The following is a 27535-nucleotide window of genomic DNA, read 5'->3' as shown; positions in this document are numbered from 1 at the left end:
CCAGAGCATGGTCAAACAACTTTTGAGACCAAGAACAGTATCAATTCATCAGTGCATTCGCCTGTTGGGGAAAATGGTAGCGGATTACGAGGCACTACAATATGGCCGATTCCATGCCAGGGTCTTCCAGTGGGACCTACTGGACAAGTGGTCAGGGTCGCATCTCCACATGCATCAAAGTATAATCTTGTCAGCGAAAGCCAGAATTTCGCTCCTGTGGTGGTTACAAATTTCTCACCTCCTGGAGGTATGCAGGTCCGGGATTCAGGCTTGGATCCTGGTGACCATGGATGCAAGTCTCCGAGGATGGGGAGCAGTCACGCAAGGCGAAAGCTTCCAAGGAAGATGGTCAAGTCAAGAAACTCGTCTTCACATAAACATTCTGGAGTTGAGAGCTGTGCACAACAGTCTTCATCAAGTGGCACACCTTCTTCAAGGTTGTCCCATACAGATCCAGTCAGACAATGTAACGGCAATAGCTTACATAAACCGTCAAAGTGGAATAAAAAGCAGAGCGGCAATGGCAGAGGTGACAGAGATACTCCTCTGGGCAGAAAGAAATGCAAAAGCTCTGTCGGCAATTTTCATTCCGGGAGTGGACAACTGGGAAGCAAACTTCCTCAGCAGACATGATCTCCATCCAGGAGAATGGGGCCTCCACCCAGAAGTCTTTGTGGAGGTGGCAAGTCATTGGGGCGTTCCTCAAGTGGATATGATGACATCACGCCTCAACAAGAAGCTTCAGAAATATTGTTCCAGGTTATAGCAGTGGATGCACTGGTGACCCAGTGGGTGTTTCAGTCAGTGTATCTGTTCCCTCCACTTTCACTTATTCCAAAGGTTCTCAAGATCATCAGAAGAACAAGAGTTTGAGCAATCATCATTGCTCCAGACTGGCCAAGGAGGGCCTGGTATCCAGATCTTCAAGAGTTATCACTGGAAGATCCTCAGCCTCTTCCTCTTCATGAGGACCTGCTTCAGCAGGGGCCGTTAGTTTATCAGGACTTACTGTGGCTGCATTTGACGGCATGGCTGTTGAGCACTAGATCCTAGCCCGTAAGGGTATTCCCAATTAAGTCATTCCCACACTTATTCTGGCTAGGAAAGGGGTAACGTCCAAACATTACCATTGTATTTGGAGAAAATATGTATCTTAGTGTGAATCCAAGAAGTCTCCTGTGGTGGAGTTTCAATAAGGACGACTTCTCCTATTTCTACAGGCGGGTGTGGATGCTGGATTGAGATTAGGATCTATCAAGGTTCAGATTTCGGCCTTGTCAGTTTTCTTTCAGAGACAGTTGGCTACCCTTCCTGAGGTCCAGACATTCGTGAAGGGGGTTCTGTGCATCCAACCTCCCTTTGTGCCTCCTGCGGCGCCAAGGGATCTTAATGTGGTGTTGCAGTTCCTTAAATCAGACTGGTTTGAGCCTCTTCAAGAGGTGGAGTTAACGTTTCTTACTTGGAAAGTGATCATGCTGTTGGCCTTGGCCTCAGGCAGACGAGTGTCTGAATTAGGAGCTCTATTACATAAGAGTCCTTATTTAATATTTCATGAAGATAGGGCTGAACCGAGAACACGTCAGCACTTTCTTCCGAAGGTTGTGTCTTCTTTCCATATCAACCAGCCTGTGGTGATGCCAGTAGCTTCTGACACCTCAGCCGTTTCAAAGTCCTTGGATGTCGTCAGAGCGTTGAGGACTTATGTTGCAAGAACGGCTAGGTAAGGAAAACAGAATCTTTGTTTGTTCTCTATGACCCCAACAAGATTGGGGGTCCTGCTTCTAAGCAGACTATTGCACGCTGGATCAGGGGTACCATTCAGCATGCTCATTCCACGGCAGGATTGCCGTTACCGACTTCGGTAAAAGCCCACTCTACAAGGATAGTGGGTTCGTCCTGGGCAGCTGCCCGGGGTGTCTCGGCGTTGCAAATCTGCCAAGCTGCTACTTGGTCAGGTGCAAACACGTTTGCTAAGTTTTATAAGTTTGACACCTTGGCTGCTGACGATCTAAAATTTGGTCAGTCAGTTCTGCAGGAACATTGGCACTTTCCCGCCCGTACTGGGAGCTTTGGTACATCCCCATGGTACTAAAATAGACCCCAGCATCCTCTAGGACGTAAGAGATTTTAATTACCTGCCGGTAAATCCTTTTCTCGTAGTCCGTAGAGGATGCTGGGTGCCCGCCCAGTGCTCATTTTTTCCTGCTGATTACGTTTATCTTTTTACACACGTGTGTTCAGATGTTGGCAGCTGTTGCTGTTGCGTTATATATGCTGGTTGGCATGAGTTATGTTAAAGGCCATGTTAGCCAACATATTTTTGTGTATGGTGTGAGCTGGTGTGAATCTCGCCACAAGTTTAATAGTAATTCCTCTCTCGAAAATGTCAGTCTCCTCGGGCACAGTTCCTATACTGAGGTCTGGAGGAGGGGCATAGAGGGAGGAGCCAGTTCACACTGTAAAAAAGTCTTAAAGTGCTGAAGGCTCCTGCGGAACCGTCTATACCCCATGGTACTAAAATGGACCCCAGCATCCTCTATGGACTACGAGAAAAGGATTTACCGGCAGGTAATTAAAATCCTATTTTTTTTTTAAACTAAACCTTGAATGCTACCAACTTGGAACCCACAGCCCAGCAGTTTCAGGGATTGTCCCAGGCTTTAGGTCAGGCCTTCAATGCCAAGAGAGGAGGACCGCTTTATTGGGGGGTCCCCACTCCCCCAGGGAACCCCTGCTTGGACTGACTGATTAGTTGAGATATCGCTTCACCATGGGACCCCATCAAGTGTGTCCTCTGGCTGTGGCATTACCTCCCTGCTAGTGGAGCTGGTGCTGGTTTTAAAATACAGGGGACCCACCTCATTTTCCCCCCATATTTTTAGAACCAGGACTGGTACAAGAGCAGGTGCTGGTTCTTAAAATACAGGGGGACCTCACACATTTTTTCCGTAGTATTTTGTGAACCTGGACTGGCTCAAAGATCCCAGGGCTGGTTATGCTTCAGGGGGAACCCTACGCAGTTTTATATTTTTAGCTATTTCCTAACCTTACTAAAAAGTAGCATGCACAGATATTTATGATCTGTGCATGCTTCTGTCAAACTGAAAATATAAAAAAGTAAGAATGCGCTAACACTGTGTGAAGTTAATTTAGCTAGTAGGGTGGATGCACTATGAGGCTCCACTTTTGTATAGGTGAAATATATAACAGGACTTAGCGCATACCCAGCTAGTAATGTAACAAGATATAGAGTTACCAATCTCTTATATGAGACAAAATGATGCCATATAAAAGAAAAAATATAGAGTAAACTGATAGTAAATATATCTATATAATAATATTAAAAATAGTATATAAAATTTTAAGGTCACAGGTACTGGATGTCGCTATAGTGCAGGTTTTCCCAACCATGGTCCTCAAGGCACACCAACAGTGCAGGTTTTAGTGATATCCAGGCTGCAGCACAGACGGTTAAATCAAAATAACTGAGCCTAATAATTAAGTCACCTGTGATGAAGCCTGGATATCACTAAAACCTGCACTGTTAGTGTGCCTTGAGGACCGTGGTTGGGAATGCCTGTTATAGTGTGTGAGCCTAGTACCAGTATAAAGACATGACACAATACATTCCTACATGCATACATATAAATTATATTCAATGTAAAGTTTCAGTAGGGCTGATAACTGAAGTAGTATACCCAGAGGATAGAGGATAGAAGTAACAATGGATATGCAAGTGCATTTTACTCCATTGTGTAGTGCCAGTGCCGTAACTAGAACTAGACCTTTTAGTGTGTGCAAGAAACAGCATCAGCGCCGCCCCCCCCCCCGCCATGTTTTGAAACTAATTTTACCTCTCGTTCACCCCCCCCCCCCCCATCAATCACACCTGGAGCATCCATTAGTCACATAACTCCATACGGTAGCGTCCGTTACTCACACTACACCGCACAGTAGCGTCTGTTACTCACATCCCTCTGCACGGTAGTGCCCATTAGTCACATTATTCCACACGGTGGCGTCCATTAGTCACCTTACACAGCCTGGTGGCGTCCATTAGTCACGTTACGCAGAGCGGTGGCGTCCATTAGTTGCAATACACAGTGCGATAGCTTCGGTCAATCACATTACACAGCGATGTAACGTCCATCAGTCAGATTACACAGCACGGCAGCGTCCGTCAGCCACATTACACAGCACGGCAGCATCCGTTAGCAACATTACACAGCACGGCAGCATCCGTCGGCCACATTACACAGCACGGTAGCGTCCATCAGTCACATTACACAGCACGGCAGCATCCGATAGTCACAGACAGTAGTTCTCCATATATATATATATATATATATATATATAGATACACACACACACACGCACATACACATTAGATTAATGCATGTGCAGTTTTTGGAGGTTTTTTTTTGTTTTTACAAATCTTTACACTGTATTTTACACAGTGGTTTGTTTTAACAATCACTGAGATACAGTCCAGGATGAGCAACCACAATGCCAGTTTAATCCTGTACAGTACCTACATGTCATGGTAAGCATTGAGTCTGCACGGGGGGAGGGAGAAGAGGAGAGAGAGACTTCACTCATGTGAACTGAAGGCAGCACCAGCAGCAGCAACAGCCGTCTATGAGATGAGTCATCTCCAGTACCCGGAAGTGTATGTATGCACAGTGCTGTGAAGAGCAGGAGGAGGGAGGAGGACTGAGCAGAGGGGGACTGGTCATGGGGAGAGAGTCTACATTCACAGACAGAGCAGCGCTGCCTCCGGCAGGGAAGGTGAGGGCGCAGCGCTACTAATATTACACTACACTACAGCGGGCAGCACTGCAGCTCGTGAGGAGCAATCAGTGTGGAAGCGGATGGTGCGCCCACAGCCCACCTGCGCTATGTGCAATGCCCCATCCGCCCACACCTAGTTACGGCACTGTGTAGTGCAGATGTAGCCAAGCTCATCTATCCTCCATGTGGTGCAAAAAAGTAGTCACATTACATTACCCTGCGCCCTGTCACAGCATGGCGTATTTAGGGGGTCATTCCGAGTTGATCACTCGCTAGCAGTTTTTAGCAGCCGTGCAAACGCATTGTTGCCACCCACTGGAGAGTGTATTTTCACTTTGCAGTAGTGCAAAGGCCTGTGCAGCAGAGCGCCTGCAAAAACATTTTGTGCAAAACAAGATCAGCCCTTAACTTACTCTTCGTGTGCATTGATTCTAACAATAGTGGGTTGGCTTTTGACGTCACACACCCGCCCAGCGTTCACCCAGCCATGCCTGTGTTTTCCCTGGCATGCCTGTGTTTTTCTAAGCACTCCCTGAAAATGGTAATTTGACACCCAGAAATGCCCCTTTCCTGTCAATCTTCTTGCGGCCGCCAGTGCGAATGAAAACGTTGCTAGAACCTGTGCAAAACCACAAAAGCCTTTGTGCCCATCCGTCGCACGTGCTCACTGCAGTGCATATGCATGTGCAGAAATGTTGATTTTCAGCCTGATCACTATGCTGCGAACAATGGCAGCTAGCGATCAACTTGAAATTACTCTCTTAGTTGCAATGTAATGAATTGAGTCTCCGGTGAGTACAATAATGGTGTTTGTCCATAAAGTGTTGCCAGGGCTATTTTTGGGCTGGAGCAGTCCGGAATACTGTTCCTGAAGGTCTTTTCTAAAATCACATCACCAGGAATGGTGTTATGGAACGTCTGCGGCCCAGCACTTTCCTGCTGTCTCTGTGCTGCTGCCATCACTTCCCCTGTCTGTGAGTCTCTGTGGCTGCCTGAGGGGAGGAAAGTGCAGCACATGTCTCTCTTTCCCCTGGCTGTGTCCCGCCTCTGGTGGGCAATCAGAGCTCGTGGACTGGCAGCAGCGGCCCCTGATTGGCTGCCAGCCCGCAAGCTTTGATTGGCTCACAAGCCGGCACCATGTTGCAAATGGCCGCCGGAGACGGGACACATTGAGAGGAAGGAGAGATGCACACTGCCCACTTCTGTCCTGCCCAGAGTTCCTGAACCTATTTTCCTACAAAAATAGCACTGGGTGAAGACTCCATTGTAAAGTGAAATGATGCTTGTAGTTTATGAGCTACTTTTTTTCAGATGCTTTTTTAGTTCCATCTTAAATGCACTATAAAGTAGCATATTATATTGTGATGGATATACTGTAATGTATGTTTAACAAGCTTTACAATGATAACAGTTGTTTTATTGCACACTGCTCATGCTGGGGCACTCACGATCACTCATGATATACTATATATATTACATAACAAATCTCATAATTTTGCACACCGCGACTTGGGCCATGTTCTCGGACCATGCTTATACAGTACTGTATATGGCTGGGCCACTTGTGATCACTCACAGTAACTATAGTATCAGTATAAGCACAGAATTTTTTTTTTAGAATTGAGCTGATTTCATGCATCAATGCCCCACTGAACTTGACATTAACTGCATTGCATTGTATAGCTGTGTAAAAAGCAGCATCCACAGCTTTTTCCTAATTTTCCCAAAACAAGTTCTGTCCTGCTTCGTATACAGAATCAGACATGCAGAAAGGTATACCAATCTGTTGTGAAAAAAGTTGTGGTTGCTACTTTTTACAAAGATATACAATACAAGTGTGACTTTTCAAATTACGAGAGCCAGACTTAGACATGCACACGTATATCCCAAACAGTTGCTTTTACAATGAGTGACATCACTATGTCACTGCAGGTGTCAGTCACATGTCTCTATGGCTCTAGGGTTTGATTCCCACAAAGGAAAAGATGTTTTAAAAAACAATTTAAAACACTTTCAGTTATCAATTTTTTGCTGGATATACTGTATGTTATGCATTGCAAGTCTAATTTTATTACACACTGCGACTTGTGCAGTACAAATTGTTCAGCAAGCACCGATCATGCAGTGTGTTCACTTTACAAAAGAACGCTATACGCATCTCTATACAAGGCAGTGGGGTATATTTACTAAAAATCGTATTTTCCCGTTTGAGGTCAAAGTTCAATCACGAATGACATCGAAAGTGTAAATATGCAACTTTTTGAAATTAGTATGACTAATTTACTAAGCTGCCGTATTCTGCATTTTCGGTTTTACCGATGTCGATGTCATTCGCTTTTTTTGGCAGTGTTTTACGTGACTGACTTGTAAAACACTGCCGACTTTAATACAATGAATCTCAGCCGGATCAGAGAGATCCGTGCTGGGCTTCATTGTGCACCTTGGAAAGAAAAAAAATCAGTGTTAAAATAAAATAAAAAATTGTGTGGGGTCCCCCCTCCTAAGCAAAACCAGCCTCGGGCTCTTTGAGCCGATCCTGGTTGCAAAAATATGGGGAAAAAAATGATAGAGGTTCCCCCATATTTAAACAACCAGCACCGGGCTCTGCGCCTGGTCCTGGTTCCAAAAATACGGGGGACAAAAAGCGTAGGGGTCCCCCGTATTTATGAAACCAGCACCGGGCTCCACTAGCCAGATACATAATGCCACAGCCGGGGGACACTTTTATATAGCTCCCGGCGGCCCTGGCATTACATAACCAACTAGTCACCCCTGGCCGGGGTACCCTGGAGGAGTGGGGACCCCTTCAATCAAGGGGTCCCCTCCCCTCCAGCCACCCAAGGACCAGGGGTGAAGCCCGAGGCTGTCCCCCCCATCCAAGGGCTGCGGATGGTAGGCTGATAACCGTTGTGTAAAAAAATGAATATTGTTTTTAGTAGCAGTACTACAAGTCCCAGCAAGCCTCCCCCGCAAGCTGGTACTTGGAGAACCACAAGTACCAGCGTTCGGAGGAAAACCGGGCCCGCTGGTACCTGTAGTACTACTACTAAAAAAATACCCCAATAAAAACATAAGACACACACCTTGAAAGTATAACTTTAATGCATACATACACACCTCCATATACACATACTTACCTTATGTTCACACGAGGGTCGGTCCTCTTCTCCATGTAGAATCCATGGTGTACCTGTGGAAAAAATTATACTCACAAAATCCAGGGTAGAAGGCTCTTCTTCTTGTAATCCATTTGTAATCCAGGTACTTGTAAAAATAAAAAAATGGACACCCGACCTCGCACTGAAAGGGCCCCCCTGTTTTCACATGGGACCCCTTTCCCCGAATGCCAGAAACCCCCTCTGACTTATGTCTAAGAGGGTTCCATCAGCCAATCAGGGAGCACCACATTGTGGCACCCTCCTGATTGGCTGTGTGCTCCTGTACTGTATGACAGGCGGCACACGGCAGTGTTACAATGTAGCGCCTATGCGCTCCATTGTAACCAATGGTGGGAACTTTGTGGTCAGCGGTTGACCGAAAGTAACCTCACCGCTGACCACAAAGTTACACAACGGCTATCAGCCTCCCATCCGCAACCCTTGGATGGGGGGGACAGCCTCGGGCTTCACCCCTGGTCCTTGGGTGGCTGGAGGGGGGGTACCCCTTGATTGAAGGGTTCCCCACTCCTCCAGGGTACCCCGGCCAGGGGTGACTAGTTGGTTATGTAATGCCAGGGCCGCCGGGAGCTATATAAAAGTGTCCCCCGGCTGTGGCATTATGTATCTGGCTAGTGGAGCCCGGTGCTGGTTTCATAAATACGGGGGACCCCTACGCTTTTTGTCCCCCGTATTTTTGGAACCAGGCGCAGAGCCCGGTGCAGGTTGTTTAAATATGGGGGAACCTCTTTCATTTTTTTTACCATATTTTTGCAACCAGGACTCAAAGAGCCCGAGGCTGGTTTTGCTTAGGAGGGGGGACCCCACGCAATTTTTTTTTCAAAAAATGAACACTTTCCCATCCCCTTCCCACTGATAAACATGCACGGATCTCATGGATCCCTGCATGCCTATCCAAACACGGGATAAAAAAGAAGGTCTGTTTTTTTTTAGCACTATTTCACGAATTGTATTTCTGCACGGCAGTGTTTGGCTATTGTCGGCAGTGTTTGTGATTTGCACTTTTTAGTAAATTACCAATTTCTACCAAATTGCAGGCGTATTTGACCGATGGTGTATTGATTTGTGATTTTTTCCAAGGACTTCCAAAATATTACGAATGCCCTCATCACTCCCGAGATTTTTGCTTAGTAAATTACCGAAATGACACTTTGAAGAAAAAACGGCATCTCGGTCAAAATCGGGACCTTAGTAAATATACCCCAGTGTGTTTGCAATACATATACTTAGAGATGGAAAGTGTTAATGGCAGATTCCCTACAGAGACATTTTTATCCATATATAGTATATACACCACTGAAAGACTTTGTTATACGGCAGAACAAAGAAAAACACCATTGTATAACCATTGTTACTTCAGTCATTTATCCTCTGGGTATACTACTTCAGTTATCAGCCCAATTGGAACTTTACACTGAATATATAATTTATGTGTATGTACGTATGTATTGTTTTATGTCTGTATACCGGTATTAGGCTCACATATTATAGTAACATCCAGTAACTATGACCTGCAACTTTTAACAATATAATATTTAATATTATTATATAGATATTTTTGCTATGAATACATTCACTTTAAGTTTTACTTTAATATCATGTACTGTAATTATGGCCCTCATTCCGAGTTGATCGTTCGCAAGGCGATTTTAGCAGAGTTGCTCACGCTAAGCCGCCGCCTACTGGGAGTGTATCTTAGCATCTTAAAATTGCGACCGATGTATTCGCAATATTGCGATTACAAACTACTTAGCAGTTTCAGAGTAGCTCCACACTTACTCGGCATCTGCGATCAGTTCAGTGCTTGTCGTTCCTGGTTTGACGTCATAAACACACCCAGCGTTCGCCCAGACACTCCCCCGTTTCTCCGGCCACTCCTGCGTTTTTTCCGGAAACGGTAGCGTTTTTATCCACACGCCCCGAAAACGCCGTGTTTCCGCCCAGTAACACCCATTTCCTGTCAATCACACTACGATCGCCGGAGCGAAGAAAAAGCCGTGAGTAAAAATACTATCTTCATTGTAAAATTACTTGGCGCAGTCGCAGTGCGATTATTGCGCATGCGTACTAAGCGGAATTTCACTGCGATGCGATGAAAATTACCGAGCGACCGACTCGGAATGAGGGCCTATGTCTCATTTAAGAGTTTAGTAATCTTTTATCTTTTTACATTACTATCTGGGTATGCACTAAATCCTGTTAGATAATCTGTCAAACTCACCTGTCTGAACTAGAGACGTGCGGCTGGCACTATACGTGTTTTGTGTTTTGGTTCTAATTCCACTTTCGTGTTTTGGTTTTGGCTTGGTTTTGCCAAAACCATCCTTTCGTGTTTTGGTTACGGTTTTGTTTTTTGATGATTTGTGAAAAAACATAAAAACAGCTAAAATCACATAATTTGGGGTAATTTTGATCCTACAATATTAGTAACCTCAATAACATTCATTTCCACTCATTTTCAGTCTTTTCTGACCACCTCACACCTCACAATATTGTTTTTATGCCTAAAAGTTGCACCGAGGAAGCTGTATGACTAAGCCAAGTGACACAAACAATTCCCACTGGAATTATACAGCAATATCACTGGAATTATACGGCAATATCACTGGAATTATATGGCAGTACCACTGGACATATATGGAAGTGTCAGAAAGGATGGCACTTTAAAAAATTAGTCCCCAAACAGCACATGATGCAAAGAAAAAAAGAGGCGCACCAAGGTCGCTGTGTGACTAAGCTAAGCGACACAAGTGGCCGACACAAACACCTGGCCCATCTAGGAGTGGCACTGCAGTGTCAGGCAGGATGGCACTTCAAAAAAATTGTCCCCAAACAGCACATGATGCAAAGAAAAAAAGAGGCGCACCAAGGTCGCTGTGTAACTAAGCTAAGCGACACAAGTGGCCGACACAAACACCTGGCCCATCTAGGAGTGGCACTGCAGTGTCAGGCAGGATGGCACTTCAAAAAAATTGTCCCCCAACAGCACATGATGCAAAGAAAAAAAGAGGCGCACCAAGGTCGCTGTGTGACTAAGCTAAGCGACACAAGTGGCCGACACAAACACCTGGCCCATCTAGGAGTGGCACTGCAGTGTCAGGCAGGATGGCACTTCAAAAAAATTGTCCCCAAACAGCACATTATACAAAGAAAAATTAAAGAAAAAAGAGGTGCAAGATGGAATTGTCATTGGGCCCTCCCACCCACCCTTATGTTGTATAAACAGGACATGCACATTTTAATAAACCAATAATTTCAGTGACAGGGTCTGCCACACGACTGTGGCTGAATGACTGGTATGTTTGGGCCCGCACCAAAAAAGAAGCAATCAATCTCTCCTTGCACAAACTGGCTCTTCAGTGGCGAGATGCCGACCTCATCCTCATCCTCCGATTCCTCACACCTTTCACTGTGTACATCCCCCTCCTCACAGAGTATTAATTTGTACCCAATGGAATCCACCATCACACGTCCCTGTGTACTTTCCAGAGACAATTGCTGGTCAAGGTCTTTGTGGAGGAATTTATAATTCATTTTGATGAACATCATCTTCTCCACATTTTGTGGAGGTAACCTCCTACGCCGATCGCTTACAAGATTACCGGCTGCACTTAACACTCTTTCAGAATACACACTGGAGGGTGGGCAACGTAGGTAAAATAAAGCCAGTTTGTGCAAGGGCATCCAAATTGCCTCTTTCTCTAACGTCCTAAGTGGATGCTGGGGACTCCGTAAGGACCATGGGGAATAGCGGCTCCGCAGGAGACTGGGCACAAAAGTAAAGCTTTAGAACTACCTGGTGTGCACTGGCTCCTCCCCCCATGACCCTCCTCCAAGCCTCAGTTAAGATTTTGTGCCCGAACGAGAAGGGTGCACACTAGGTGGCTCTCTTGAGCTGCTTAGTGAAAAGTTTAGTTTTAGGTTTTTTATTTTCAGTGAGACCTGCTGGCAACAGGCTCACTGCATCGAGGGACTAAGGGGAGAAGAAGCGAACTCACCTGCGTGCAGAGTGGATTGGGCTTCTTAGGCTACTGGACATTAGCTCCAGAGGGACGATCACAGGCCCAGCCATGGATGGGTCCCAGAGCCGTGCCGCCGGCCCCCTTACAGAGCCAGAAGACAGAAGAGGTCCGGAAAATCGGCGGCAGAAGATGTCCTGTCTTCAACAAGGTAGCGTACAGCACTGCAGCTGTGCGCCATTGCTCTCAGCACACTTCACACTCCGGTCACTGAGGGTGCAGGGCGCTGGGGGGGGGGGCGCCCTGAGACGCAATAAAAACACCTTGGATGGCAAAAAATGCATCACATATAGCTCCTGGGCTATATGGATGCATTTAACCCCTGCCAGAATACATAAAAAAACGGGAGATAAGGCCGCCGATAAGGGGGCGGAGCCTATCTCCTCAGCACACTGGCGCCATTTTCCCTCACAGCTCCGTTGGAGGGAAGCTCCCTGGCTCTCCCCTGCAGTCACTACACGACAGAAAGGGTTAAAAAAGAGAGGGGGGGCACAAATTACGCGCAGTATTAAAGATACAGCAGCTATAAGGGGAAAAACACTTATATAAGGTTATCCCTGTATATATATAGCGCTCTGGTGTGTGCTGGCAAACTCTCCCTCTGTCTCCCCAAAGGGCTAGTGGGGTCCTGTCCTCTATCAGAGCATTCCCTGTGTGTGTGCTGTATGTCGGTACGTTTGTGTCGACATGTATGAGGAGAAAAATGATGTGGAGACGGAGCAGATTGCCTGTAATAGTGATGTCACCCCCTAGGGGGTCGACACCTGAGTGGATGAACTGTTGGAAGGAATTACGTGACAGTGTCAGCTCTGTATAAAAGACAGTGGTTGACATGAGACAGCCGGCTACTCAGCTTGTGCCTGTCCAGACGTCTCATAGGCCGTCAGGGGCTCTAAAGCGCCCGTTACCTCAGATGGCAGATATAGACGCCGACACGGATACTGACTCCAGTGTCGACGGTGAAGAGACAAATGTGACTACCAGTAGGGCCACACGTTACATGATGGAGGCAATGAAAAATGTTTTACACATTTCTGATAATACGAGTACCACCAAAAAGGGGTATTATGTTCGGTGAGGAAAAACTACCTGTAGTTTTCCTGAATCTGAGAAATTAAATGAGGTGTGTGATGATGCGTGGGTTTCCCCCGATAACAACTGATAATTTCTAAAATGTTATTGGCATTATATCCTTTCCCACCAGAGGTTAGGGTGCGTTGGGAAACACCCCCTAGGGTGGATAAAGCGCTCACACGCTTGTAAGGACTCTACCCTCTCCTGAGATGGCCGCCCTTAAGGATCCTGCTGATAGAAAGCAGGAGGGTATCCTGAAATGTATTTACACACATACTGGTGTTATACTGCGACCAGCAATCGCCTCAGCCTGGATGTGCAGTGCTGGGTTGGCGTGGTCGGATTCCCTGACTGAAAATATTGATACCCTAGATAGGGACAGTATATTTTTGCCTATAGAGCATTTAAAAGATGCATTTCTATATATGCGTGATGCACAGCGGAATATTTGCCGACTGGCATCAAGTCTAAGTGCGTTGTTCATTTCTACCAGTAGAGGGTTATGGACACGACAGTGGTCAGGTGATGCGGATTTCAAACGGCATTTGGAAGCAACATGAGAAGACGCCGTATTAGGCGCAGTCTTTTCGTGGACAAGCGGGCAAAATGTTCCTCATTTCTGCCCCGTGACAGAGGGAGAGGAAAAAGGCTGCAGAAATCAGCCAGTTCCCAGGAACAGAAACCCTTTCCCGCCTCTGCCAAGCCCTCAGTATGACGCTGGGGCTTTACAAGCAGAATCAGGCACGGTGGGGGGCCCGTCTCAATAAATTTCAGCGCGCAGTGGGCTCACTCGCAAGTAGACCCCTGGATCCTTCAGGTGATATCTCAGGGGTACAAATTGGAATTTGAGACGTCTCCCCCTCGCCGTTTCCTAAAGTCGGTTTTACCGATGTCTCCTTCTGACAGGGAGACAGTTTTGGAAGCCATTCACAAGCTGTATTCCCAGCAGGTGATAATCAAGGTACCCCTCCTGCATCAGGGAACGGGGTATTATTCCACACTGTTGTGGTACCGAAGCCGGACGGCTCGGTGAGACCGATTCTAAATCTAAAATCTTTGAACACTTACATACAGAGGTTCAAATTCAAGATTGAGTCACTCAGAGCAGTGATTGCGAACCTGGAAGAAGGGGACTACATGATGTCTCGGGACATCGAGGATGCTTACCTTCATGTCCAAATTTACCCTTCTCACCAAGGGTACCTCAGGTTTATGGTACAGAACTGTCACTATCAGTTCAGACGCTGCCGTGTGGATGGTCCACGGCACCCCGGGTCTTTACCAAGGTAATGGCCGAAATGATGATATTCCTTCGAAGGAAGGGAATTTTAGTTATCCCTTACTTGGACGATTCCCTGATAAGGGTAAGATCCAGGGAACAGTTGGAGGTCGGTGTAGCACTATCTCAGGTAGTGTTGCGGCAGCACGATTGGATTCTCAATATTCCAAAATCGCAGCTGGTTCCGACGACTCGTCTTCTGTTCCTAGGGATGATCCTGGACACAGTCCAGAAAAAGGTGTTTCTCCCGGAGGAGAAAGCCAGGGAGTTATCCGAGCTAGCCAGGAACCTCCTAAAACCGAGCCAAGTCTCAGTGCATTAATGCACAAGGGTTCTGGGTAAAATGGTGGCTTCCTACGAAGCAATCCCATTTGGCAGATTCCACGCAAGAACTTTCCAGTGGGACCTGCTGGACAAATGGTCCGGGTCACATCTTCAGATGCATCAGCGGATAACCCTGTCACCAAGAACAAGGGTGTCCCTCCTGTGTTGGTTGCAGAGTGCTCATCTTCTAGAGGGCCGCAGATTCGGCATTCAGGACTGGGTCCTGGTGACCACGGATGCCAGCCTGCGAGGCTGGGGAGCAGTCACACAGGGAAGGAATTTCCAGGGCTTATGGTCAAGCCTGGAGACATCACTTCACATAAATATCCTGAAGCTAAGGGCCATTTACAATGCTCTAAGCTTAGCAAGACCTCTGCTTCAAGGTCAGCCGGTGTTGATCCAGTCGGACAACATCACGGCAGTCACCCACGTAAACAGACAGGGTGGCACAAGAAGCAGGAGGGCAATGGCAGAAGCTGCAAGGATTCTTCGCTGGGCGGAAAATCATGTGATAGCACTGTCAGCAATTCCGGGAGTGGACAACTGGGAAGCAGACTTCCTCAGCAGACACGAACTCCACCCGGGAGAGTGGGGACTTCACCCAGAAGTCTTCCACATGATTATAAACCGTTGGGAAAAACTCGACAGGTATTGCGCCAGGTCAAGGGACCCTCAGGCAATAGCTGTAGACGCTCTGGTAACACCGTGGGTGTACCAGTCAATGTATGTGTTCCCTCATCTGCCTCTCATACCCAAGGTACTGGGATTGATAAGATGGAGAGGAGTAAGCACTATATTCGTGGCTCCGGATTGGCCAAGAAGGACTTGGTAACCGGAACTTCAAGAGATGCTCACGGAGGATCCGTGGCCTCTACCTCTAAGAAGGGACCTGCTCCAGCAAGGACCCTGTCTGTTCCAAGACTTACCGCGGCTGCGTTTGACGGCATGGCGGTTGAACGCCGGATCCTGAAGGAAAAAAGGCATTCCGGATGAAGTCATCCCTATCCTGATCAAAGCCAGGAAGGATGTAACCGCAAAACATTATCATCGCATTTGGCGAAAATATGTTGCGTGGTGCGAGGCCAGTAAGGCCCGACGGAGTTAATTCAACTGGGTCGATTCCTACATTTCCTGCAAACAGGAGTGTCTATGGGCCTGAAATTGGGGTCCATTAAGGTTCAAATTTCGGCCCTGTCAATTTTCTTCCAAAAAGAACTAGCTTCAGTCCCTGAAGTTCAGACGTTGTAAAAGGGGTACTGCATATACAGCCTCCTTTTGTGCCTCCAGTGGCACCTTGAGATCTCAGTGTAGTTTTTGGGTTCCAAAAGTCACATTGGTTTGAATCACTTAAATCTGTGGAGTTAAAATATCTCACATGGAAAGTGGTCATGCTGTTGGCCCTGGCCTGGGCCAGGCGCGTGTCAGAATTGGCGGCTTTATCCTGTAAAAGCCCTTATCTGATTTTCCATTCGGACAGGGCGGAATTGAGGACTCGTCCTCAGTTTCTCCCTAAGGTGGTTTCAGCGTTTCACCTGAACCAACCTATTGTGGTGCCTGCGGCTACTAGGGACTTGGAGGACTCCAAGTTGCTAGACGTTATCAGGGCCCTGAAAATATATGTTTCCAGGACGGCTGGAGTCAGAAAATCTGACTCGCTGTTTATCCTGTATGCACCCAACAAGCTGGGTGCTCCTGCTTCTAAGCAGACTATTGCTCGTTGGATTTGTAGTACAATTCAGCTTGCACATTCTGTGGCAGGCCTGCCACAGCCAAAAATCTGTAAATGCCCACTCCACAAGGAAGATGGGCTCATCTTGGGCGGCTGCCCGAGGGGTCTCGGCTTTACAACTTTGCCGAGCAGCTACTTGGTCAGGAGCAAATACGTTTGTAAAATTCTACAAAATTGATACCCTGGCTGAGGAGGACCTGGAGTTCTCTCATTTGGTGCTGCAGAGTCATCCGCACTCTCCCGCCCGTTTGGGAGCTTTGGTATAATCCCCATGGTCCTTACGGAGTCCCCAGCATCCACTTAGGACGTTAGAGAAAATAAGAATTTACTTACCGATAATTCTATTTCTCGTAGTCCGTAGTGGATGCTGGGCGCCCATCCCAAGTGCGGATTGTCTGCAATACTGGTACATAGTTATTGTTACCAAAAAATCGGGTTATTGCTGTAGTGAGCCATCTTTTCTAGAGGCTCCTCTGTTATCATGCTGTTAACTGGGTTTAGATCACGAGTTGTACGGTGTGATTGGTGTGGCTGGTATGAGTCTTACCCGGGATTCAAAATCCTTCCTTATTGTGTACGCTCGTCCGGGCACAGTATCCTAACTGAGGCTTGGAGGAGGGTCATGGGGGGAGGAGCCAGTGCACACCAGGTAGTTCTAAAGCTTTACTTTTGTGCCCAGTCTCCTGCGGAGCTGCTATTCCCCATGGTCCTTACGGAGTCCCCAGCATCCACTACGGACTACGAGAAATAGAATTATCGGTAAGTAAATTCTTATTTTTTCCTGCCAGTATACATACGAGACACGTCTGACATGCCTACTTGGATGCTGTCACTCATATAATCCTCCACCATTCTTTCAATGCTGACAGAATCATATGCAGTGACAGTAGACATATCAGTAATCGTTGGCAGGTCCTTCAGTCCGGACCACATGTCAGCTTTCACTCCTGACTGCCCTGCATCACCGCCAGCGGATGGACTAGGAAATCTTATCCTTTTCCTTGCAGCCCCAGTGGTGGGAGAAATTGAAGGAGGAGCTGTTGACAGGTCACGTTCCGTTTGAGCTGACAATTTACTCACCAGCAGGTCTTTGCACCCCTGCAGACTTGTGTCTGCCAGAAAGAGAGATACAATGTAGGCTTTAAACCTAGAATCAAGCACGGTGGCCAAAATGTAGTGCTCTGATTTCAACAGATTGACCAGAGCTGTAACTAGGGGGTGGGGGTGGGGGGGCTAGGGGGGCAGGCGACCTGGGCGCTGGATTGAAGGGAGCGCCGAGATCCCCTAACATGCTCTCCCTATGCGGCAATGGTAGCAGCTTAGAGCTGTCGGAGCTGCCGCATTTCTGTGAATAAACTGAAAATAAACTATAGCTCCCAGCAGCCCTTGGGAGCTGTAGTTTACTTTGAATTTGCTCTCTGCAGTGTGCTGTGCGCAGCATAGCAGGAAATCTCTCTCTCTCCTCTGTAGCAGAGCCGGCTGGCTGCTAACGTCCCCGTGCTTGTCCTGCGCTACTGGGGTAAGCAGGACTCGGGGTGGAGGGGATGGAGGGCTGCTGCAGAGGCACAAGTGAAGGAGTGAAGGAAAGGCCCATACAGCTGCTGCCTAATGAAGGAGTGAGGTGAGGAGGCACATTCACAGCGGGCACAGCCATAGGGACAATCTGAAAAGAGAGGGAGGGCCCCATTGTCTTAAGTACCCCAGGCCCCCCAAAGGCCTAATCCAGCCCTGCTCTGTAGGTGGGGTGGGAAGCTGTGCTGTAGTGCCTCCAGTCCTTCCCCCTTATACTTCTTCCCCAACAGCCCAGCCTGTGAGTGGGGTTAATCCTCTGGGGTCCCACTGCACACCTCCTCTCATGGAAGTGCGACTTCCTTTCCCAGCCGTGCAGTAACATATGTGTCTGTGTACCGCCAAGGATGCACCTGCCGCCAACAGGAAAGCTGGAGAGCCGGACGGGAGGAGAGAGATCCTGCAGAATCGGAGGTATGTGTGCACCTACCACACACACATGCAGGTCCCTGCTAAAATTGCTAAGGCAATTTTTCATGTCAAAAAGTTCTGATATATATATATATATATATATATATATATGTATATAAAATACTTTGTATATGTTTATTTTTTTATTTATTTATTTATATATTCTTTTATATATATATATATATATATATATATATAATTTATTTATTTATTTATTTATTTTTGAGGGGGGGCGCGCCAAATGACTACCTTGCCCCGGGTGACTAAAATCCTAGTTTCGGCCATAGATTGACCACCCTTGAATCCTGGCAAAGCAAATGAAGGGCTCCATCCACAAGTCCCACATACTTAGCGGAATCGCTCCATCTTAGCTCCTCCTTTAATTTCTCCAGCTGCTTCTGTAAAAGCCTGATGAGGGGAATGACCTGACTCAGGCTGGCAGTGTCTGAACTGACTTCACGTGTGGCAAGTTCAAAGGGTTGGATAACCTTGCACAAGACGTAAATCATTCTCAACTGCGCTAGAGTCAGGTGCATTCCCTCTCCTTTGCCTATATTGTAGGTGGCTGTGTAGGCTTGAACGGCCTTTTGCTGCTCCACCATCCTCTAAAGCATATAGAGTATTGAATACTACCTCGTTACCACCTCTTGCTTCAGTTGATGACAGCGCAGGTTCAGGAGTGTTTGCTGGTGCTCCAGTCTTTGGCACGCAGTGGCAGAATGTCAAAATATTCTGCACCACTAGAGATGAGCGGGTTCGGTTTCTTTGAATCCGAACCCGCACGAACTTCACTTTTTTTTTCACGGGTCCGAGCGACTCGGATCTTCCCGCCTTGCTCGGTTAACCCGAGCGCGCCCGAACGTCATCATGACGCTGTCGGATTCTCGCGAGACTCGGATTCTATATAAGGAGCCGCGCGTCGCCGCCATTTTCACACGTGCATTGAGATTGATAGGGAGAGGACGTGGCTGGCGTCCTCTCCATTAGAATAGATTAGAAGAGAGAGAGAGAGAGAGAGATTGTGCAGACAGAGTTTACCACAGTGACCAGTGCAGTTGTTGTTAAGTTAACTTTTATTTAATATATCCGTTCTCTGCTATATCCGTTCTCTGCCTGAAAAAAACGATACACAGCAGTCACACAGTGTGACTCAGTCTGTGTGCACTCAGCTCAGCCCAGTGTGCTGCACATCAATGTATAAAAGCTTATAATAATTGTGGGGGAGACTGGGGAGCACTGCAGGTTGTTATAGCAGGAGCCAGGAGTACATAATATTATATTAATTTAAAATTAAACAGTGCACACTTTTGCTGCAGGAGTGCCACTGCCAGTGTGACTAGTGGTGACCAGTGCCTGACCACCAGTATAGTAGTATATTGTTGTATACTATCTCTTTATCAACCAGTCTATATTAGCAGCAGACACAGTACAGTGCGGTAGTTCACGGCTGTGGCTACCTCTGTGTCGGCAGTCGGCACTCGGCAGGCAGTCCGTCCATCCATAATTGTATAATTATATACCACCTAACCGTGGTATTTTTTTTTCTTTCTTTATACCGTCGTCATAGTCATACTAGTTGTTACGAGTATACTACTATCTCTTTATCAACCAGTGTACAGTGCGGTAGTTCACGGCTGTGGCTACCTCTGTGTCGGCAGTCGGCAGGCAGTCCGTCCATCCATAATTGTATTATTATAATATATACCACCTAACCGTGGTTTTTTTTTCATTCTTTATACCGTCATAGTGTCATACTAGTTGTTACGAGTATACTACTATCTCTTTATCAACCAGTGTACAGTGCGGTAGTTCACGGCTGTGGCTACCTCTGTGTCGGCAGTCGGCAGGCAGTCCGTCCATCCATAATTGTATTATAATATATACCACCTAACCGTGGTTTTTTTTTCATTCTTTATACCGTCATAGTGTCATACTAGTTGTTACGAGTATACTACTATCTCTTTATCAACCAGTGTACAGTGCGGTAGTTCACGGCTGTGGCTACCTCTGTGTCGGCAGTCGGCAGGCAGTCCGTCCATCCATAATTGTATTATAATATATACCACCTAACCGTGGTTTTTTTTTCATTCTTTATACCGTCATAGTCAGTCATACTAGTTGTTACGAGTATACTACTATCTCTTTATCAACCAGTGTACAGTGCGGTAGTTCACGGCTGTGGCTACCTCTGTGTCGGCACTCGGCAGGCAGTCCGTCCATCCATAATTGTATTATAATATATACCACCTAACCGTGGTTTTTTTTTCATTCTTTATACCGTCATAGTCAGTCATACTAGTTGTTACGAGTATACTACTATCTCTTTATCAACCAGTGTACAGTGCGGTAGTTCACGGCTGTGGCTACCTCTGTGTCGGCACTCGGCAGCCCGTCCATAATTGTATATACCAGTGACCTAACCGTGGTTTTTTTTTCTTTCTTTATACATACATACTAGTTACGAGTATACTATCTCTTTATCAACCAGTCTATATATTAGCAGCAGACACAGTACAGTGCGGTAGTTCACGGCTGTGGCTACCTCTGTGTCGGCACTCGGCAGCCCGTCCATAATTGTATATACCACCTAACCGTGGTTTTTTTTTCTTTCTTTATACATACATACTAGTTACGAGTATACTATCTCTTTATCAACCAGTCTATATATTAGCAGCAGACACAGTACAGTGCGGTAGTTCACGGCTGTGGCTACCTCTGTGTCGGCACTCGGCAGCCCGTCCATAATTGTATATACCAGTGACCTAACCGTGGTTTTTTTTTCTTTCTTTATACATACATACTAGTTACGAGTATACTATCTCTTTATCAACCAGTCTATATATTAGCAGCAGACACAGTACAGTGCGGTAGTTCACGGCTGTGGCTACCTCTGTGTCGGCACTCGGCAGCCCGTCCATAATTGTATACTAGTATCCAATCCATCCATCTCCATTGTTTACCTGAGGTGCCTTTTAGTTGTGCCTATTAAAATATGGAGAACAAAAATGCCACTCCTAGATGGGCCCGGTGTTTGTGTCGGCCACTAGGGTCGCTAATCTTACTCACACAGCTACCTCATTGCGCCTCTTTTTTTCTTTGCGTCATGTGCTGTTTGGGGAGGGTTTTTTGGAAGGGACATCCTGCGTGACACTGCAGTGCCACTCCTAGATGGGCCCGGTGTTTGTGTCGGCCACTAGGGTCGCTTATCTTACTCACACAGCGACCTCGGTGCAAATTTTAGGACTAAAAATAATATTGTGAGGTGTGAGGTATTCAGAATAGACTGAAAATGAGTGTAAATTATGGTTTTTGAGGTTAATAATACTTTGGGATCAAAATGACCCCCAAATGCTATGATTTAAGCTGTTTTTTAGTGTTTTTGGAAAAAAACACCCGAATCCAAAACACACCCGAATCCGACAAAAATAATTCGGTGAGGTTTTGCCAAAACGCGTTCGAACCCAAAACACGGCCGCGGAACCGAACCCAAAACCAAAACACAAAACCCGAAAAATTTCAGGCGCTCATCTCTATGCACCACCAAATTCAATGTATGTGCAAAACATGGGACGTGCTGGAATTTGCTGAGTTGAAATACACACACAATATTGGTGGCATTGTTTGATATCACAAATCCCCAGTAGAGTCTAAGTGGGGTAAAACAATGCGTGATGATGTCCCTCAGTTTCCGTAAAAGGTTGAGAGCTGTGTGCCTCTTACGGAAAATGGTGATACACAGTGTAGCCTGCCTAGAAACAAGTTTTTTATTTGTGAGATGCTGCTACTGGTGCCGCTGCTACTGTTGTTGCTGTGGGAGGCAATACATCTACCCAGTGGGCTGTCACAGTCATATAATCCTTAGTCTGCCCTGTTCCACTTGTCCATATGTCCGTGGTTAAGTGAACACTGGATACAACCGCATTTTTTAGGACACTGGCGACACTTTTCCTGATGTCTCTGTACATTCTCGTTATCGCCTGCCCAGTGAAGTGGATCCTAGATGGGATTTGGTAGCAGCAACACAATACCTCCATCAATTGTCTAAATCCCACTGCACTAATGGGGGATACCGGACACACATCTAACACCAACATAAGTGTCAAAGCCTTAGTTATCCGCTTTGCAAAAGGATGACTGCTGTCATATTTCATCTTCCTCACAAAGGACTGTTGGACAGTCAGTTGCAAACTGGAAGTAGTACAAGTAGTCTTCCAACTTCCCCTCTGGGATGACGATCAACTCCCTTTAGAAGCAACAGCAGTGGCAGCAGCAGCAGTAGGCGTACCACCTAAGGATCCTCCCGAATAATCCTGGTTAGGAGAGGACTTGTCAGTCTTGCCAGGGACATGGCCTGCAGGACTACTGACGTTCATGGCTGAGGAGGAAGTTGACGTTGAGGGAGTTGTTGGTGTGGCTTGCTGGAGCTTGGGTACAAGAGGAAGAAGGGATTTAGGTGCCAGTGGACTGCTTACGCTCTTACCCAAAGTTTCACAACTTGACACTGACTTCTGATGAATGTGCTGCAGGTGACATATAAGGGAGGATGTTCCGAGGTGGATAACGTCCTTACCCCTACTTATTACAGATTGACAGAGGCAACACACGGCTTGACACCTGTTGTCCGGATTTGTGGAGAAATAATTCCACACCGAAGAGGTGGCTTTTTTGGTATTTTGCCCAGGCATCACAATGGGCTTCTTCATCCCATGGACAGCAGGTGTCTGCAACGGTGCCTCATTTAAACAAACCACATCACCATCAGAATCCTCATCGTCAACTTCCTCCTCAGCGCAAGCAACAACCGTAAGAGGTTGTCAGCTGTGTGCCTCTTATGGAAAGCGGTGATACAAAGCGTAGCCTGCCTAGGGACGAGTTGGTGTTTGCGAGATGCTGCTACTGGTGCTGCTGCTGTTGTTGCTGTGGGAGGCCATACATCTACCCAGTGGGCTGTTACAGTCATGTAGTCCTTATTCTGCCCTGTTACACTTGTCCACATGTCCGTGGTTAAGTGGACACTTGATACAACCGCATTTTGTAGGACACTGGTGACACTTTTTCTGATGTCTGTGTACATTCTCGGTATCGCCTGCCTAGCGATGTGGAACCTAAATGGATTTGATACCGGGGACACGCTATCTCCATCAATTCTCACTGTACTAATGGTAGATACCGGACACACCTCTAACACCAACATTGCTGTCAATGTCTCAGTTAACCGCTTCGCAAAAGGATGACTGCTGTCATATTTCATCTTCCTCACAAAGGACTGTTGGACAGTCAATTGCTTACTGGAAGTAGTTCAAGTGGTCTTCCGACTTCCCCTCTGGGATGACGATCGACTCAAAGCAGCAACAACAGCAGTGGCAGCAGCAGCAGACATGCCACTCCAGGATCCTCTGTAGTAATCCCGGTTAGGAGAGGACTTGTCAGTCTTAACAGTGACATGGCCTGCAGGACTACAGACGTTCCTGACTGAGGAGGAAGTTGACGTTGAGGGAGTTGGTGGTGTGGCTTGCAGGAGCTTGGGTACAGGAGAAAGAAGGGATTTAGGTGTCAGTGGACTGCTTACGCTCTTACCCAAAGTTTCACAACTTGACACTGACTTCTGATGAATGCACAGCAGGTGACGTATAAGGGAGGATGTTCCTAGGTGGCTAACATCCTTACCCCTACTTATATTACAGATTGACAGAGACAACAGTTGGCTTGACACCTGTTGTCTAGATTTGTGGAGAAATAATTCCACACCGAAGAGGTGGCTTTTTTGGTAGTTTGCCCAGGCATCACAATGGGCTGCTTCGTCCCAAGGACAACAGGTGTCTCCCCCGGTGCCTAACTTAAACAAACCACATTACCATCAGAATCCTCATCGTCAACTTCCTCCTCAGCGCCAGCAACAACCATATCCTCATCCTGGTGTACTTCAACAGTGACATCTTCAATTTGAATATCAGGAACTGGACTGTGGGTGCTCCTTCCAGCACTTGCAGGGGGCAAGTGGTGCAAATGGTGGAAGGAGCCACCTCTTCCCATCCAGTGTTGGGAGATCAGGCATCGCAACCGCCGACACACTTGGAATCTCCTTGGGGATTTGTGATAACATCTTAGAACGCACAGTTCTTTTCTGTGCTCTTTCCAGTTTAACTCTTTTAATTTTTCTAGCTGGAGGATGAGGGCTTCCATCGTAATTTGAAGTTGAACCACTATCCATGAACATAGGCCAGGGCCTCAGCCATTCCTTGCCACTCCGTGTCGGAAATGGCATATTGGCAAGTTTACGTTTCTCCTCAGACGATTTAAATTTCTTTTTTTGGGTCTTTTTACTGAACTTTGTCTTTTTGGATTTTACATGCCCTCTACTATCACATTGGGCATCGGCCTTGGCAGACGATGTTGATGGCATTTCATTGTCTATGTCAAGGTTAGTGGCAGCAGCTTTTAGCACTAGGAGGAAGTGGTTCTTCTTGATCTTTCCCAATTTTATCCTCAAAATTTTTGTTCTCCATTATTTTTTGGGAGTTAAATGAGACAATATGCGGCACAGGAATGACTGGAATGACTGATGAGACAAGACACTACCACTGGTCTGATGCAACACAACACAACAGTACTGTAAGAGACTTTTGGTTGTTGTTATTATTATTATACGGCAGCAGTGGACATATAGCAGCAGTGTATATCGTCACTGGAATGACTGATGAGACAGGACACTACCACTGGTCTGATGCAACACAACACAACAATAATGTAAGAGACTTGTGGTTGTTGTTATTTTTATTATACGGCAGCAGTGGAAATATAGCAGCAGCGTATATCGTCACTGGAATGACTGATGAGACAGGACACTACCATTGGTCTGATGCAACACAACACAACACAACACAACAATACTGTAAGAGACTTGTGGTAGTTGTTATTATTATTATACGACAGCAGTGGACATATAGCAGCAGCGTATATCATCACTGGAATGACTGATGAGACAGGACACTGCCACTGGTCTGATGCCACACAACAATACTGTAAGAGACTTGTGGTTGTTGTTATTATTATTATTATTATTATTATACGGCAGCAGTGGACATATAGCAGCAGCGTATATCGTCACTGGAATGACTGATGAGACAGGACACTACCACTGGTCTGATGCAACACAACACAACAATACTGTAAGAGACTTGTGGTTGTAGTTATTATTATTGTTATACAGCAGCATTGGACACATAGCAGCAGCGTATATCATCACTGGAATGACTGATGAGACAGGACACTGCCACTGGTCTGATGCAGCACAACACATTCAACAACACTTTATACAGCTACACTGGCAGGAGAGGACACCAACACTGTGACTGCCTGAACTGGTGCAGCACAATACACTGACTACACTGGACTGGATTGAGCAGCACAACACAGCACTTGCTTAAATCGCTAAAATGTTTAATTGAAGCTTTCATTTCATCAAACTATTTTTCCACTGAGATAAATGTTTTCATTCTGTAATAAAGCAAAATATTAAGGGGCTATAGATTGTATGGAAAAATTGAAAATAAGTATTTTAAGATACTTGTAAATTATAATGTGATTATAAAAGAGTGCCATCATCCTATTTACGTGAAATCTATTGTTTGTTTCAGATGAAAATCCTAATGCAACCACTGTTTCCCCTGATGAACCAGGTAGGTTATAAACCAGGGAATTATACAAAATAACAGTGCTTTTCAAATAGCGGTAACCATCTAAAATGTATATTATAAATAATTTAGACAATTGTAATATAAAATATAGAAAATTGTGTGTGAATTGAAAAAATAAGTGTTCTAAATGCAGTGTAAAACAATTAAAAACATAATAAAATACAGATTTGAATGAGATAAAACATTCCATTATAGAAATAAATATGTTCCAAAACATTAGTACTAATCCCATGAGAACATGTAAAAAATATAATTATAGCACTATCACTGTTTATTCATTTTCCCTGATTCTCCCCCTATTGTTTCTGGAAGTTCTGTAGTAGGCTCTACTCCCGAATCTCGCTCCTCACCTCTGTCTCCAGCTGGAAGTGCTGAAGTCAGCTAAATCTTGAGTCACCTATGATCTCTATTGACCTGACAAGATATATAGCAGGACCTCCAACGTACAGAACAGAGGATTCAGGACTCTACCCAGCAGTGGCAAATGCAAGATTTATGGGGGGGGGGGGGTTCTGTGGAATATTGGAGCAAGTGCTGGAGTCTGGGGGAGTGATAGAAGAACCTAGTAACAAACCTTGACATTAATGTAAACATTGGTCTTTTTATACATTGTATACTGTATGGAATACAATATTAATACTTAACACTATAGATGGTCTATAGTATAGGCTGTATTAAACATTTAAATAATATAAATAAGTGGTCAGGAAAAGGTAAAACAAACTATAATAAGTAAATGCACAATCATAATAGAACCAGTACTGCAGCACTTTCTAAATACACATTCTCCCACCTCATGATAAGGCTTCTGTCTCTTCTTCCGAGTAGCTACTCTCTGATCCAGTGCACTGATTGAGGACTCACAAACACAGCAAATTTGGTAGAACAAATTGCTACCACTGGCCATGTGCAGCAGCTCTGCTCTGTCCATTAAACTGCATAATGTGGCAGCAGCTCTAGTATTCGTATTAAATACCATTTCTATTTTTGTCATAATTTGAGCCACATGTCAAGAGGAGAGGAGTTTCCAGGCAACCGGAAACCCCCCTTTGGTTGCCTATGTCCAAGCTCATATTTCTTTTTACAAACTAAGTGGTTGTGCAATTTCCCATCAATCTTGCTCAATGATTGATGAGTCAGAGACTGGACGACATTGATAACAGAGGCTGCAGAAATAATTTGAGGATCAAAGGAATTCCTGAAGATGTGCCCCCACAGGGTATTATGGATGTGCTGACCAAAATCAGCTCCTGTGTGCTGATCAAAATTTCCAGATTATGTTTGACAAAGCCCATAGAGCCTTGCGCCACAAAGGCACATGCACAGAACAGCCCGGTATATTATTTGTCATCTCCACTACTTTACCATGGAAAAGGAGATAATGCGGAAGGCCAGACAATTTGCAGATATTGACTTTAGTGGTCATCAAATACAAATTTACCAGGATCATAGAACACCCTATAACA

The 27535-nt window shown here is 45.9% G+C and overlaps 1 protein-coding gene across 1 annotated transcript in view; it reads left to right on the top strand.

The window, feature by feature from the left end:
* The window catches only part of LOC134957936 (complement factor H-related protein 4-like), a 717700-nt gene that overhangs the window by 360155 nt on the left and 330010 nt on the right, over positions 1–27535 (top strand). The window contains exon 12 of the mRNA XM_063940187.1: positions 26010–26051. Within this exon, the coding sequence (XP_063796257.1) occupies positions 26010–26051 (42 nt within the window). The remainder of the gene's footprint in view (positions 1–26009; positions 26052–27535) is intronic.

Source organism: Pseudophryne corroboree, chromosome 9 (assembly GCF_028390025.1).
Source record: "Pseudophryne corroboree isolate aPseCor3 chromosome 9, aPseCor3.hap2, whole genome shotgun sequence".
NCBI classification, from domain to species: domain Eukaryota; kingdom Metazoa; phylum Chordata; class Amphibia; order Anura; family Myobatrachidae; genus Pseudophryne; species Pseudophryne corroboree.
This window is presented reverse-complemented; position numbering and strand designations above follow the sequence as displayed.